This window comes from Mercenaria mercenaria, chromosome 2 (assembly GCF_021730395.1).
Source record: "Mercenaria mercenaria strain notata chromosome 2, MADL_Memer_1, whole genome shotgun sequence".
Taxonomy (NCBI): Eukaryota; Metazoa; Mollusca; class Bivalvia; order Venerida; family Veneridae; genus Mercenaria; species Mercenaria mercenaria.
In genome coordinates this window covers 11329219-11345900 of record NC_069362.1, presented here as the reverse complement: position 1 = coordinate 11345900, position 16682 = coordinate 11329219, and the positions used below count along the sequence as shown (strand labels likewise).

Sequence of the window (16682 nt, the reverse complement as noted above, 5' to 3'; positions counted from 1 at the left end):
TATTTTCGCTGTGAAGTCTAATGCCTTCTGCAAACACAAAAAGAAATTCCATCATTTGGGTCGATGGAACTACATGCTTTGTCTATCTAATGACCATAAATGCTGAAAATATGCACGTTTTTCAATATCAATACTCAGTACACCAAACTGCAATACACAGTACAAATATTACTTTGAAAACTCGATACACAGTACACCACCGACGCTCATTTATCACCGATTTCTCCGTGATTTGAACATGTACAAAGCTGAAATTTTGCACATTTTTTCTTTGTATGTAACTAAATAAATCGTTCGATTCAGATTTTCCCCACAATGCAAATAGGTTATGGTATCGGGACAAATGTGTTTACGGCATGCATTTATCAAATGATAAACTTGTCATTTTATCACAAATTTTATCATTTCTACTTAAGATTGACTCATTTTACGCTTGTAAGAGCATATACACAGTATCTAGTTATGAAAAGTAATGCTCTTTTCTTCTGTAGTAGTATAATACAATAGTAAATCAGGGTTTTACTTACCTTGTTGACGAAAAATAATCACGTTTTCGGAAAATACCTTATCATTTAATGGCAATTTCCGGTGTACGCATCCTCACCGTGATTGAAACTGAAACTGCATAGATCTCCGTTCTTTGTGATTGTCTTCTGTCTCATAAACCATTTGAATGGGATAATAATTATTTTACATTTAACACACTGGATAACCGGCTATCTTGACGCCCGCTGGAAATGTAACCCAGCTGGAAATCGGTAGGTAAAGTTTTTCATTTATTTTTATTGAAACGAAGTTAATTCTTGCAAATCAACTTGACAGTTTTGTCAAGGAATGAACATGGCTTACATTTACAATTTCTGGGCCAAAAACGATCGTTAAGTTTTTAGATAATCGCTAACAATTTCTTCAGTTTGAAAAATCGAGCAAAAATCCAAAGTTTTGCGCAAATTGTTTTGTTTATGAACAGTCTGTGAAAACTTATCATCTGGTTTAACGGATGTGTCCTTTCGGAACACCTGTGTGAAGTTTCCGGGTTCTACGTTATTCCTGAAAAAATATATTAGCCGTTAAATAGACATGGTCGGAAAAAAAAGACTGTTGAAAACGGCCGCTGTATTTGCAGTAGGCAGTCATTGAAATCAGCTGTCGGCTATCGAGAATACAGCTGTATAAAAGTAAAAACCTGTCTTGTAGACATGTTATATGCCCCGTAGTGTCTCTTCTTCATGTATATTTTGTATCTATTTAATCTACCTGTGTTTTTGCGATTTCTTTAGTCTTTCATTTGTGTAAAATGTGTATACTTGCAGGCAGTAAGCAGTTTATATAATATTATATTTATGTATGGTCCTTATTGCCATGTCGAGTAATTCTGGTTGATTTCATTATCATTGTCCTTTTGGTTTAGGGTCTAAAAGTTGCTTAATTCCTTTCGTCCGTCAGTCCGTCCGCAGTGTCTTGTCCAGGCTGTGATTCTACATGCATGAACTGATTTTTAAGCATTAGTTTTTAACCTTCATACATGTGTTACCAATGATACAAGTATATGTGAGGCCCAATCATGAATGACCACCTCCAATGTCTGTATCATAAAAAATCTTTAACACAGAGCTATATTTAAGTATTTTGTGTCGGACTGGCAATTTCTACAAACATAGACCAATTTTCAAATATATTCAGGTTTTCCATAGGTTTATAAAGCAACATTTCTTGTCCGGGGTGTGACTTTATTAATCCTCGGGAGATTTTGAAATATGTTACACAAATGTTAACTACAGCCAAATGATCCTAGACATGCAAGAGTCATTACCCTTGCTTGAACATTAAGGTCGTACTTTCGGGTCCGGTCTCTAAAGCATTTATTTTTTATACAAAAAGACATTATGTATGTGAAACAATGCACAGTACCTAGCGATGTACAAAATAACAGTGTAAGATCGTGTTGACAGAAAGAGCAAATGCGTGAACTGCACAAAAGGGGAGTGACTCTTGTGACATGAAGTCCGGGAAGAGTTCCGATCTACCTTGTTATATGTTGATTAAAGCTACATGTGGCTAGCATGTTAAGAAATAACTGATTTGATAAATGAACACTAGTCTTTAAAACAGTCATGTGAGATTTTGCAAAGTTCTGCTTATTTAGATTTGAAACAATCGTTTACAACCATTTGCCTGTATACCTCAACAACTTGCAGTTAAAGACCCTGAATAAACTGCTATTTGTTGAAAAGGTATTTATGAATAAAACAAAATAGCAGATTAACATAAGGAGCAATTAAATAATTATGTATGAGCAAATAAGATGTGTATATTATCGCATAGTGCGGCAATTTTCCTTTGATCTTTGCAGCATGTTATACATAGTAACACACATTATTACTACAAAACTGTGCTGATATCTTACAAAACTGTTGCGATATATATCAACACGGAAATTTCTATGGAGTTTCATAAGAAAAAAAGTGTTCCGATATATATCAGCACAGTAAAACTGTTCCGATATATATCGGAACACTTTTTCTCTATTGAGGTCCTATCAAGGGAGTATAATTTTTTCCTTTCAAAGAAAAGATGATTTTAGCTCCAATTTACAGTTCACAGAGAAAGAATTGTCACAAACACCTACATTTATAAAGTAAAAGAATAAATAAACTAGAATATTTCAAAAACTTGATAGTTATTGCCAAATTCAGAAATACATGAAATATATGAAATTCTGAGATTTCTCAAATGTTTCTTTTTCTTTGATTTTTTTTTACAAACAAAAAAACAAGTTTTACAATATGTCTGGCCAATGAAATGCAAAGATTTAAAACCAATGCAGAAATTTGTTGGGTACTTTTATCTGGGGAACACATTTTCTAAAACAGAGGTTTTAGTGTTTCAGTCAGCGAGGCGCAGAAAGGGAATCAAAATAGTAAAAATAATAATAAACAAATTTAAATGAAAATAATATATAAATTTTAATGATAAACTATGCGATAAAACAGTTATAATATGTAGTGCTTGTGTGTTACCAGGATATATCAGAGCTAGGGGTACATCTCGTTATTTTTCTCTTCACATATCTGTCTCGGCCTACCGGCCTCGACGATATGTGCAGAGAAAAATACCCTCGATGTACCCCTAGCTCTGATATATCCTGGTAACACACTCTCACACATACTATAACTATTACATACTAGTATCTGGCACTGCACTAAGAACACTTTTCAAAACAAGAACGGGCATTTGATATTCATTAAAGATACAGAATTCTTCAAACGAAATTCAAAGGGCTGACAACCAGAAGCTATCATTTGCACTTGCAAAACCCGAGGTGAAATTACTTTCTGTAGTAGCCTCGGAGGCACTTGTAGTGGTTTTCCTCCACCATCAAAAGCTGGCAAAGTGGCAGTATGTACTGTATTGTTTCGGTGTAACTGCAAAAAACTATATGGTTGGCTTTCGCATGGCTGAAAAATGGCAAGAACGCGTATACTAGGTTAAAATTCAGCCCGGGTGTGAAGGAACATAGTCATAAAGCCTCTTGAAATGAAAGTGCCGTTTTATAAAATAATTACGTTTCCGTCAAATCACTGCCAGTAATACTTTTTACATACAAAAGTATTCAAAATCATCGGAGTTAATGGATAGTCTATAAATGTTAACATCCGAGTTCAGCGACAGCACTAAGAGACCGTTTTCGACAGTCCTTTTTTTTTCGACCATGCCTATTTAACGGCTAATATATTTTTTCACAAATAACGTAGAACCCAGAAACTTCACACAGGTGTTCTGTAAGGACACAACCGTTAAACCAGATGATAAAAGTTTTCACAGGTTGTTAATAAACAAAACAATTTTTAGGCATTGGCATCGCGATTTGGTTAAATATTTGTATATATAAGCTGGTATCTCAGTAACCGCATCATGGTGTATATGCATATTGGATCCCTCTCTGTGGAAAATGAGAAAACGGATCCCTCTCTGTTCGTGCACAGGACACTCTTTGTAGTGAACAATGAACTCCAACGTTAGTGAGCTTGGAAAATCAAAATTTTTGTCCTAAACACATTTGTGTGCATAAAAAACATTATGAACCACGGAATGAAGTAGCTATATACCATTGCTTTTTTATCGTTACATTTGTTTTATCAGTTGACACAAGTCCAAATGAAGATGGAATGTAGACGGAGGGTACTGGCTTGGGTGAACGTGCGATGTTTATGAGACTTAAATACGACTTTTCTTGAATATAGCAAATATCTAGTACCTTAGATGTGAAGTCGCTGATCCCATCTTACTTGTAAATACACTTTCCCGTAGCGAAATGCAATGGCATTGAAACATCATTGAATTACCATTTATTGTTTGGGAAAGTATTTTGGTTACCATTTAAAAACCATTTTTATTTGCATATACATTATAGTGCAATCATTGAAAAACCATCAAAACACCACTGAAACACCATCGAAAAACCATTAAATTACCATTGAAATGGGCCGAAATATGCAAATGAGCTCTCTTTAAAAAAAATGAAATTTCAATGATATTTAATGGTATTTCAATGGAGGAATTCTAATGGAAAATAAATGGTATTTCAGTGGTAAATCAATGGAAAAAATGGTACTTTAATGATGTCTAATGAAAATCAATGGTATATCAATGAATATAAATGGTACTTTAATGATATCTAATGGACAGCATTTTTCCCACTGCAACTGTTGGGCAATTAGGGGACACTGGACAGATGACTATTCTGACAGGTGGCCTACCCTGGCAACTTTTAATACAGACCCTGTCTTTCAGTGGATATTCATTTATCAAGTGACTTAAATCTTTGCGTTAGGTAAATACATACATGATATATCTTGCAATGTTGCTTTTAACTGGATGTTGATGTCATGTGTAAAATAGGAGATGTGCAAGTTTACGTTATGATAAAGACTCTAGGTGAGTCACAAGGTAAAAATGTGCTTTTTGTCACTATGTTATGGGCCATAACTCTGGGAACAGGTGGTTGAGCCAAGAAAAATAGGAGGTGCCCAAGTTCATATCATGTTAAAGACTCTTGCAACGTTTCAAGGTTTATATGAAATTCTTTTTGAGGTAGGTGCATCATCACAAGATGAAAATGTGCATTTTTCACTATTTCAGGGGCCATAACTCTAGAAATAGGAAGGGGGGTTGTGGTGCCAGCTGTAAAATAGGATATGCACAAGGTCGTATCAAAATAAAGACTCCTGCAAGTTTTCATCTATTTATATCAAATACTTTCTGAGCTTGGTGCACCATAAGATAAAAATGTGCATTTTTAACTATTTCAGGGGCCATAACTCTAGAAATAGGGGGCAGAGACAGAAGAAAACTAGAGTTGTCGCAGGAGTGACGAATTAAACCCCACAATATGGCCTTGTCACAGAACAAAGCCAATGTCAAAGACGAACTTGCTTTGACCTTTGACCTACTGACCTCAAAATCAATAGAGATCATCTGCTGGTCATGATCAACCTCCCTATGAAATTTCTTGATCCTCGGCCCTAACATTCTCAAGTTATTGTCCGGAAAAAGTTTAAATGTTCCAGGTCACTCTAACCTTTGACCTTTGGAACTCAAAATCAATATGGTTCATCTACTGTCGTGACCAACCTCCCTATTAAGTTTTGTGATCCTAGTCCAAAGCGTTCTGTAGTTGTTGTCCGAAAACCGTTTACATGTTCTGGGTCAATTTGACCTTGACCTGTGACCTACTGACCATAATATCATTAGGGGTCATCGCTGGTCACAACCATCCTCCCTATCAATTTTCATGATCCTAGGCCCAAGCATTCTCAAGTTATCATCCAGAAACTGTTTAACTGTTTCGTGTTTTTGTGACCTTGACCTTTGACCTATTAACTGAAAAGTCAAAATTGACCCGTATTTTATCATGTTACACATGTGTGCAAAAATTTATGATCCTAGACCTAAGCATTCTCGAGTTATCATCCGGAAACTATTTAACTGTTCTGAGTTACTGTGACCTTGATCTTTGACCTACTGACCTAAAAGTCAATCTTGACCTGTATTTTATGATGTTACACGTGTGTACCAAAAGTTATGATCCTTGGCCCAAGCGTTCTCAAGTTATCATCTGGAAACCGTTTAACTGTTCCAAGTCACTGTGACTTTGACCTTTGACCTACTAACCTCAAAGTCAAACTTGACCTGTATTTTTAGCTCGACTATACGAAGTATTAGGAGAGATATCCTACTCAACCCGGCGTCGGCGTCTTTCCACGTCCACACCTTGGTTAAAGTTTTTTTACACTTTCTCTTTTTTCAACTTATCTCTGTAATTACTTGATGGATTTGATTCAGACTTGAAATAATTATTCCTCATCATCACCCACATCATCTGACATAAGGGCCATAACTCTGGCACCAATATTTCATGATTTATCTCCCCTTTTCACTTAGTTTTTAAGGTTAAAGTTTTGATGCACTTTCACTCTATCCCTGTTATTACTGAATGGATTTGATTCAAACTTAAAATACTTGTTTAACATCATCACCCACATCATATGACACAAGATGCATAACTCTGGCACAAATTTTTTATGAATTATTCCCCCTTTTTACTTAGAATTTCAGGTTAAAGTTTTGATGCACTTTCACTCTATCTCAGTTATTACTGAATGGATTTGATTCAAACTTAAAATCGTTGTTCAACATCATCACCCACGCCATATGACACAAGGTGCATAACTCTGGCACCAATTTTTCATGAATTATTCCCCCTTTTTTCTTAGAATTTCAGGTTAAAGTTTTGATGCACTTTCACTCTATCACTATTATTACTGAATGGATTTGATTCAAACTTAAAATAGTTGTTCAACATCATCACCCACACCAGTTAACACAAGGTGCATAACTCTGGCACCAATTTTTCATGAATTATGCCCCCTTTTACTTAGAATTAAAAGTTAATTTTGATGCATTTTCGCTATATCTCAGTTATTATGAAATGCATTTGATTCAAACTTGAAGTAGTTGTTCCACATCATCACCCACATCATATGATACAAGATGCATAACTCTTGCACCAATATTCAATTAATTATGCCCCCTTTTTGCTTAGGCTGTACTTGTATAGTGTTTTGATACACTTTATCTGTACTTCTCTTATTACTTAATATTTTTGACACAGACTCAGGCTAATGTGCAATATCTTCACCCACCATTGGAGTTAATAAACACTCCAGTGACAGCTCCAGTTTTCTCAGATGTGCCCAGTTTCACTATCCAGCATCGAAATAGTCGAGCACGCTGTCTCCTGTGACAGCTCTTATTTGGTGTTACACCTGTGTACCAAAATTTATGAAGCTAGGCCCAAGCGTTCTCAAGTTATCATCCGGAAACCGTTTAACTGTTCTGAGTCACTGTGACCTTGACCTTTGACCTACTGACCTCAAAGTCAAACTTGACCTGTATTTTCTGATGTTACACCTGTGTACCAAAATTTATGATCCTAGGCCCAAGCGTTCTCAAGTTATCATCCGGAAACCATTTAACTGTTCAGCGTTACTGTGACCTTTGACCTACTGACCCCAAAGTGGAACTTGATGTGTATTTTCTGATGTTACATCTGTGTACCAAAAATTACTCTAATCAGTCAGGCCTTTCATGAGTTATCACACACATATATACAGATGCATGGACAAGACTTAAATCATATGTCCCCACCACTTACAGTGGGGGCACAAAAATACATATTTTGACAAAGTAAGAGCATGGAAATCAAGAACTGATCAAAATATTTACATGTATAGAAATAAAAGTCATGAAAACCAATGACAAAAATGAAATTTTGTATTAATTCTAGCATTTAATCTGTCATTGTGATTGGACTAAGAACAACACTATGAAATAAGGAAATATCTTTTTTGGCAGCAGTGTCACAATGAAATACTATATTTCTTGTTGTTTCATTTCTTCCTGTCCACTATTACAAAACAGTACTTTTGTTGTTATTTCTTATTGTCTCAGGCTCTGAGTCTTGCCACAACAGCAGAATAACAAGATAATAGTTTTTCGAATGTTTCAAATCAAGTCTATATTCTTCATTTCAGGGCATCTGTTAGGATGGAGTTGTCCTATACAGTCGTGCTAGTATTAGGTAAGATCATATTGCACATGTTAACCCTTACCTTGCTAAATTTTTAAAATGAGCTTGTCCATCGTCCAATTTAGGCAGTACCATTAACTGTTAAAAGGGGTGCTTACCAAAATGATATTGGCTGAATAGCGAACAGTGCAGATCATGATCAGACTGTATAGATTTGCAGGCTGATCATGATCTACACTGATCACAAAGGCAGAATCAGTCTAATCCCACATGGTAAGGGTTAATCATGCAGTTACAGCACCCCTGGTGTCCAGCTGTAATGAAATTGTGGCACCTTCCAGAATAAAGAACATAAAGAAAAACAAACCACTGACACCTGAAAGTTGTCGATTTTTACATGTGCAAAACTTCACTAAAGTGCCGCAATTCCATTAAAGTGGAGCATCCATGGTACTGAAATGGGAGACTTTGGTCAGTTATCTCCCTTTCATACTCTCTAAAGTAAGTCGGTCCTTTCATTTGGATTACTCTGTTGTTATCACTAAGTTGTTTGTAACAATTGATGTAAATGAAGCTATTAAAGATATTGATCATCATGTCTATTGATTTAATAATGCCTTTAGCTACATATTCTATAAACACACAATCATGTATCTTAATTTTGACCTTTCAGACATTTAATTTAACAAATATGCAAGATATCTCACCTAGAACTGATATCTCACAGACAAAATAGCGATGAAGTCAGAGGATTCCAAATGATTGGACCAATTAACTTACAGTTTTATTATCTTGGACATAATCCAATAAGGGAGACAATTTGGAACTTACTAAAGTCCCTCATTGTGCCATTACCAACTGTAGATATATGTCTGTTATTTGTAACTTGTTTGTGCAACCCCACTATAGACAACATGCTTTACAGCAAACTAGTTTGTGGAAATAGTTAGAACGTATTTATTACCCGAAAAACTTAGCTCAATAGGAAGAGCGCAGATCTACAGAATGCAGGGTTGTAAGTTTGATCCCTGGATTAGGCCATAACTGTTCTTTGTGAGGATTCGATAAAAGAAATTGTGTCTGAAATACTTGTTTGTAAACCAGGTTTTCAAAAAAACTGGTTATTAGATTGGCGAGTGTTGGTTGGCTGCCAGCGACAACTTTCAGTTTCTGCTCAATAACTTCAGTTAGGAGTGACTGATTCAAATGAATCTTGTTATATAGGTAGCTTGCGTAGAGATGGACTTCAGGATTGCACATGAGTTCACTAGGGTCAAGGTTGCTAAAAATAGAATTAAAATGGTTTCTGCCCAGTAACTAGTTTGGATTGTTGTATTGAAATCAAACTTGGCCTATAGGTAGCTTATAGAAAAAAAACAAGGTTGAGATTGTATATGGGGTCAGTGGCAAGTTCAAGGTCAGCATAATTTAATTAATCTTTATACTTCGAAAATTCCACTTTTGTGCATGGATCTGAGTGTTGGGCCAAAGCTACCTTTTGTGCTGTGGGACGGTTCCAACCCCACTGAGATCCATTTTTTTTTGTGATAAAAAGGTCATTTCAGTGCCATTGAGTCAAGGTCATAGTCACATTTACTGTGAGTAAAGATTTTTTTCTCAAGTTGATCATCAAAAAGGTGGTTTCTGGTACATATTTTAAACGTAATGAACAGCAAGCTTATCTGAAAACTTCGCTTTGGATGATATTTGGGGTCACTGTTACTAAAAATAGGAAAATGGGTTTATGCTTAATATCCTTAGTTTGGATACACCTATTGTCACCAAACTTTGTATTTAGGTAACTTTTAGCAAAAAATCATCCATTATGGCAATGACTAATCTACTTTTTTTATTTGTTCTTCTGAATGGCATGATTGGAAACAGCCAGATATGTTTTATAGATCAAGGCCCTTTTTTTCAACAGAAACTTTGCAAAGTTTGAAAACCTGGTATATGTGGAATTTCCACGTTTCTTGTTTGGACTTAATTTTGTGGATTGACCATAGGAGCTCAGAGTCTTTGTCATACTTTTTCCAGCACGGCTTTGCCTATATACTGTGGCAGAAGCATCAGAGTCAAAGAATATGGTCTTATTTTAATATTTTATAACTATGAATGTACGTAGTTCCATATGCATAATTGATTAATATATTTAGTAAAGTTAACTGAGGATTTTCTACATTTGAAGTAAATGTGTAAATATAAAACGTTATAGTGAAACATGGCCATTGGATATCTTTAATACATGTTATCTAAAATATAAATTTTATCATTGCAGGGTTCTGTCATGCTGTTGGTATGTATGAACATAATTATTTCACAAAAGGACTTGCCTCCTGATTAGATTATCAAAATATTCAATTTCATTATATCTTACATAATATCTTTCATTAGACTTTTACTCTGCAATTAAGCAAGGGAATTCTAGCTCATCTGATTTCTAAAAAGCTTGCAAGGTATTTTCTTCACTTGACTTGTTAGAGGCCGGCCATTTGATATTCCGGAGAGGAGTGGTGGGAGGGGGGGGGGGTTGACTTGTTAGAGGCCGGCCATTTGATATTCTGGAGAGGAGGGGTGGGGGGAGGGCGGGGACTAGGGGGTTATTTTATTTTTTTTTAAATTCCAGAATTTTGTTTTAGGGGGAAAAGAACCAACTTAAGTCAGTTTTCTTCCTCTTAACCATGTATTATTCAGACATGCAAATACATGCACACTAAGTGAGGAAAGAACCAACTGGTCAGGTTTGGTGGAAATAATTAACTTAAGGGCTGGGGGAGATAAAATGACTAGGTTTTTTTTCTCCCCGTTTTTTATGAAAAGAAAAAAAAATAGTGGAAAAAACTAACAAGGGGTGAGAAAAAAACAACTGGTCGTAATTATGTCTCTCTCCACACAGTGGTGTGGGAGACATATTGATTTACTCCGGTCTGTGTGTGTGTCTGTGTGTCAGTCTGTCACAAAGCTTTTCCGCACTCTAAGTCGAACATTTCTCATCCGGTCTTCACCAAACTTGAACAAAATGTGTTTGACCATAAGACCTCGGCCAAGTTCGATAACTAGCCAAATCTGCTCAGGCACTTTTGAATGATGGCCCTTGAATTACTGGTTGGATCCACTTGTCTAGACCATCTATAGGTCCACTCGTCTAGTCCATCTAAAGAAACTAGACATTTTTCATAGAAGCCATTTGTCTGAACAATCCAGCCAAACAAGGCAGTTGTGGGAGACATGCGCTTTTCTCAAAAACATCTCTAGTTTCTCCCTTGTTCCTGCAGAAAAACTAGGGGGGAAAAACTAACTAGTGTAGGATAAAACCATTTGGTTGATTTTTTCCCCAAGGAAAAAATCAGCTGGTTGGATTTTTCACTGACTGAGGAAAAAACTGACTGCTACACCAGTATATTCCATGTACATTTTTCTGCCATGAAGAATGAGAGCCCAGTAAAAATGCTTGATATTCATTTTTTGATATTTATTAGCTGTGCTCGTTGCCTGAAGTATTAGTAGTATACAGATAAGTTGTGTAAGTAAAATTATTGACCCCTGCCTTTTTAAAAGAAAGATAGGTAACAATGAAGTGGGCTGCATCTTCCGATCCATCCTTCTGCTGTGTCTGTCACTGTTTATGTCTGGTCCATAACTCTGCCAATGAAAGGCAGTGGTGGTCTAGTGGATAAGATGTCGGCCGCTCAATCCAGGGGTCATGGGTTCGAGCCCCACTGGGGTCACAACCATGACTTCTCATACATATGACACCAGTACTGGTTTTTCCAGGAAGCGGACTCAAGAGTGGTTTCAATAAGCTTGAATCTTTAATCACAAATTGAGCTCAAACAAATTAGTATAAAGTAACTAACTCTGCAAGACTAAATTTAGTGTTCCCTATAATGCGACAACATGACCCAGATCCCTAGCTCCAAGGTAAATGTTACACTTAAAGGTCAAAGGTTAACAGGGTATTGTTTAGTGTCCAGTCCATATCTCTGCCATTCTTCAAGGAATTTTGAAATAACTTGGCACAAAATTAATGTTTCATCAAAGGATTTTGAAATAACTTTGCACAAATGTTCCCCATAATGAGACAACGAGTCATACGCAAGGCCCAGACCCCTATCTCCAAGTCAAGGTCACACTTGGAAGTCACAGTTTTAGAGCATCAGTTTTATGGCTCAGGTTCTTAGAAACAAAATCTCATTAAATCTTTAAAATACAGATACACGGCTACTAAACCCTAGCGCCACCACCAAAAAGTGGTGATAAGGAAAAGAGCTATTATCATTTCTGTGGTGCAGCTATCACTTCTTTCAAACTGTAAATGTTAACATTCTGTCTTATACTTTTATCGATAAAACTTATTTAAAAAATTGGAGAATGTAGTGCTGTGTAAGAACACTTTTACTACAGGATGACTATAATTTCATTAAAATGTTTAAAAAATTGTGGTGTCGAGAGATTTTCTCCTGATTCTCACAGTTGCACATTTTGATATCAGTCTGTCTGTATTCGAGCTGTAATTTAATGCATAAACACAAGAAAATTATCGTGCATGCAGATGGTCTAAATATCTGTAGTAATGAAATATCCCTTAAAAGAAATATGCCAGTATTTTTATACGCCCGAAGGGACGTATTATGTTATGGTCCCGGTGTCATTCCGTGTGTCCGTCCGTTAGCAATTTCGTGTCCGCTTTATAACTCTTGAACCCCTTGAAGGATTTCAAAGAAACTTGATACAAATGTTCACCACACCGAGACTTCAAGGTCAAGGTCACACTTAGGAGTGAAAGGTCATATATGACTTTGCTGTGTCCGCACTGTAACTCTTGAACTGCTTGAAGGATTTCAAAGAAACTTGGCACAAATGTTCTCCACACTGAGGCGGCATGCAGAGCGCTTGTTTCGGATGACGAGCTTCAAGGTCAAGGTCACACTTAGGAGTGAAAGGTCATATATGACTTTGCTGTGTCCGCTCTGTAACTCTTGAACTGCTTGAAGGATTTCAAAGAAACTTGGCACAAATGTTCTCCACACTGAGGCGGCATGCAGAGCGCTTGTTTCGGATGACTAGCTTCAAGGTCACGGTCACACTTAGGAGTGAAAGGTCATATATGACTTTGCTGTGTCCGCTCTGTAACTCTTGAACTGCTTGAAGGATTTCAAAGGAACTTGGCACAAATGTTCACCACACTGAGGCGACATGCAGAGCACATGTTTTTGATGACTCGCTTCAAGGTCAAGGTCACACTTAGGGGTCAAAGGTCATATATGACTTTGCTTTGTGTATATTGCTATGCATTGCAGTGCTCTGCATGCTCTGAATTCTCCACCTTTGAATATTGTAAGGAAGTTGTTATACGCCCGAAGGGACATACTATGTTATGGTCCCGGTGTCCATCTGCCCGTCCGTTCATTAGCAATATCGTGTCCGCTTTGTAACTCATGAACCCCTTGAAGGGTTTCAAAGAAACTTGACACAAATGTTCACCACACCGAGTCGATGTGCAGAGCACATGTTTTGGATGTCTCATTTCAAGGTCAAGGTCACACAGGAGTCAAAGGTCATATGAGTGTGTTTCGTGTCCGCTCAGTAATTCTTGAACTGCTTGAAGGATTTCAAAGAAACTTGGCACAAATGTTCACCACACTGAGAGGATGTGCAGAGTGCTTGTTTCGGATGACTAGCTTCAAGGTCAAGGTTACACTTAGGAGTGAAAGGTCATATATGACTTTGCTGTGTCCACTCTGTAACTCTTGAACTGCTTGAAGGATTTCAAAGAAACTTGGCACAAATAATCACCACACTGAGGCGACATGCAGAGCGCATGTTTTGGATGACTCCCTTCAAGGTCAAGGTCATACTTAGGGGTCAAAAGTCATATATGACTTTGCTTTGTGTATATTGCTATGCATTGCAGTGCTCTTGTTTTATTTGGCAGATGCCTTTTTAATCCCCCGCCGTGGCGGAGGGATTATAGGAATGGTCTGCGTCCGTCCTTCCGTCCGTCCGTCCTTCCGTCCGTAACAAAATCGTGTCCGGTCCATATCTCCTAAACCCCTTGAAGGATTTTCATGAAACTTGGGTCAAATGATCACCTCATCAAGATGATGTGCAGAACCCATGAGTCAGCCTTGTCGGTTCAAGGTCAAGGTCACAACTCAAGGTCAAAAGTTTGAGCCTGCCATTTTGTGTCCGCTCTATATCTCCTAAACCCCTTGAAGGAATTTTATAAAACTTGGGTCAAATGATCACCTCATCAAGACGATGTGCAGAACCCATGAGTCAGCCATGCTGGCTCAAGGTCAAGGTCACAACTCAAGGTCAAAGGTTTGAGCCTTCCATTTTGTGTCCGCTCTATATCTCCTAAACCCCTTGAAGGAATTTTATAAAACTTGGGTCAAATGATCACCTCATCAAGACGATGTGCAGAACCCATGAGTCAGCCATGCTGGCTCAAGGTCAAGGTCACAACTCAAGGTCAAAGGTTTGAGCCTTCCATTTTGTGTCCGCTCTATATCTCTTAAACCCCTTGAAGGAATTTTATAAAACTTGGGTCAAATGATCACCTCATCAAGACGATGTGCAGAATCCACGAGTCAGTCATGCCAGCTCAAGGTCAAGGTCACAACTTAGGGTCAAAGGTTTGAGCCTTCCATTTTATGCCCACTCTATATCTCCTAAACCCCTTGAAGGATTTTCATCAAACTTTGGTCAAACGATCACCTCATCAAGGCGATGTGCAAAACTTATGAGTCAGCCATGTCGGCTCAAGGTCAAGGTCACAGCTGAAGGTCAAAGGTTTGAGCCTTCCATTTCGTGTCCGCTCTATATCTCCTAAACCCCTTGAAGGAATTTTATAAAACATGGGTCAAATGATTACCTCATCAGAACGATGTGCAGAAATTATGAGTCAACCATGCCAGCTCAAGGTCAAGGTCACAACTAAGGGTCGAAGGTTTGAGCCTTCCATTTGGTGTCGACTCTGTATCTCCTTAACCCCTTGAAGGATTTTCATCAAACTTGGGTCAAATGATCACCTCATCAAGAACTCATGAGTCAGCCATGTCAACTCAAGGTCAAGGTCACAACTGAAAGTCAAAGGTTTCAGCTCTGTATCTCCTAAACCCATTGAAGGATTTTCATGAAACTTTGGTCAAATGATCACCTCATCAAGACGTTGTGCAGAATTCATGAGTCAGCCATGTCAGTTCAAGGTCAAGGTCACAGCTAAAATCAAAGGTTTACCCTTTCACTAGCCATAGCAGTGGCGGGGGATTTAGCTGTCTTTCAGACTGCCTTGTTGTTCTCTTACCATAATTTTTTAGCTCACCTGTCACAAAGTGACAAGGTGAGCTTTTGTGAACGCGCGGTGTCCGTCGTCCGTCGTCCGTCCGTCCGTGCGTCCGTAAACTTTTGCTTGTGACCACTCTAGAGGTCACATTTTTCATGGGATCTTTATGAAAGTTGGTCAGAATGTTCACCTTGATGATATCTAGGTCAAGTTCGAAACTGGGTCACGTGCCCTCAAAAACTAGGTCAGTAGGTCTAAAAATAGAAAAACCTTGTGACCTCTCTAGAGGCCATAATTTTCAATGGATGTTCATGAAAATTGGTCAGAATGTTCATCTTGATGATATCTAGGTCAAGTTAGAAACTGGGTCACGTGCGGTCAAAAACTAGGTCAGTAGTTCCAAAAATAGAAAAATCTTGTGACCTCTCTAGAGGCCATATACTTCACAAGATCTTCATGAAAGTTGGTCAGAACGTTCACCTTGATGATATCTAGGTCAAGTTCGAAACTGGGTCACGTGCCATCAAAAACTAGGTCAGTAGGTCAAATAATAGAAAAACCTTGTGACCTCTCTAAAGGCCATATTTTTCATGGGATCTGTATGAAAGTTGGTCTGAATGTTTATCTTGATGATATCTAGGTCGAGTTTAAAACTGGGTCACGTGCCATCAAAAACTAGGTCAGTAGGTCTAAAAATAGAAAAACCTTGTGACCTTTCTAGAGGCCATATATTTCACAAGATCTTCATGAAAATTGGTCAGAATGTTCACCTTGATTATATCTAGTTCAAGTTCGAAACTGGGTCACGTGCCTTCAAAAACTAGGTCAGTAGGTCAAATAATAGAAAAACCTTGTGGCCTCTCTAAATGCCATATTTTTCATGGGATCTGTGTGAAAGTTGGTCTGAATGTTCATCTTGATGATATCTAGGTCAAGTTCAAAACTGGGTCACGTGCGGTCAAAAACTAGGTCTGTAGGTGTAAAAATAGAAAAACCTTGTGACCTCTCTAGAGGCCATATATTTCATGAAATCTTCATGAAAATTTGTCAGAATGTTCACCTTGAAGATATCTAAGTCAAGTTCGAAAGTGGGTCACGTGCCATCAAAAACTAGGTCAGTAGGTCAAATAATAGAAAAACCTTGTGACCTCTCTAAAGGCCATATTTTTCAATGGATCTTCATAAAAGTTGGTCTGAATGTTCATCTTGATGATATCTAGGTCAAGTTCAAAACTGGGTCACGTGCGGTCAAAAACTAGGTCTGTAGGTCTAAAAATAGAAAAACCTTGTGACCTAACTAGA

At 37.6% G+C, this 16682-nt stretch overlaps 1 protein-coding gene across 3 annotated transcripts in view; it reads left to right on the top strand.

Moving 5' to 3' along the window:
* The window catches only part of LOC123561963 (cadherin-23-like), a 147336-nt gene that overhangs the window by 4438 nt on the left and 126216 nt on the right, over positions 1-16682 (top strand). For all 3 annotated transcript variants that reach the window (XM_053529799.1, XM_053529787.1, XM_053529794.1), the window contains exons 2-3: positions 8097-8143; positions 10371-10388. In XM_053529799.1, coding sequence (XP_053385774.1) covers positions 8110-8143; positions 10371-10388 — 52 coding nt within the window. In that variant the 5' untranslated portion in view covers positions 8097-8109. The remainder of the gene's footprint in view (positions 1-8096; positions 8144-10370; positions 10389-16682) is intronic.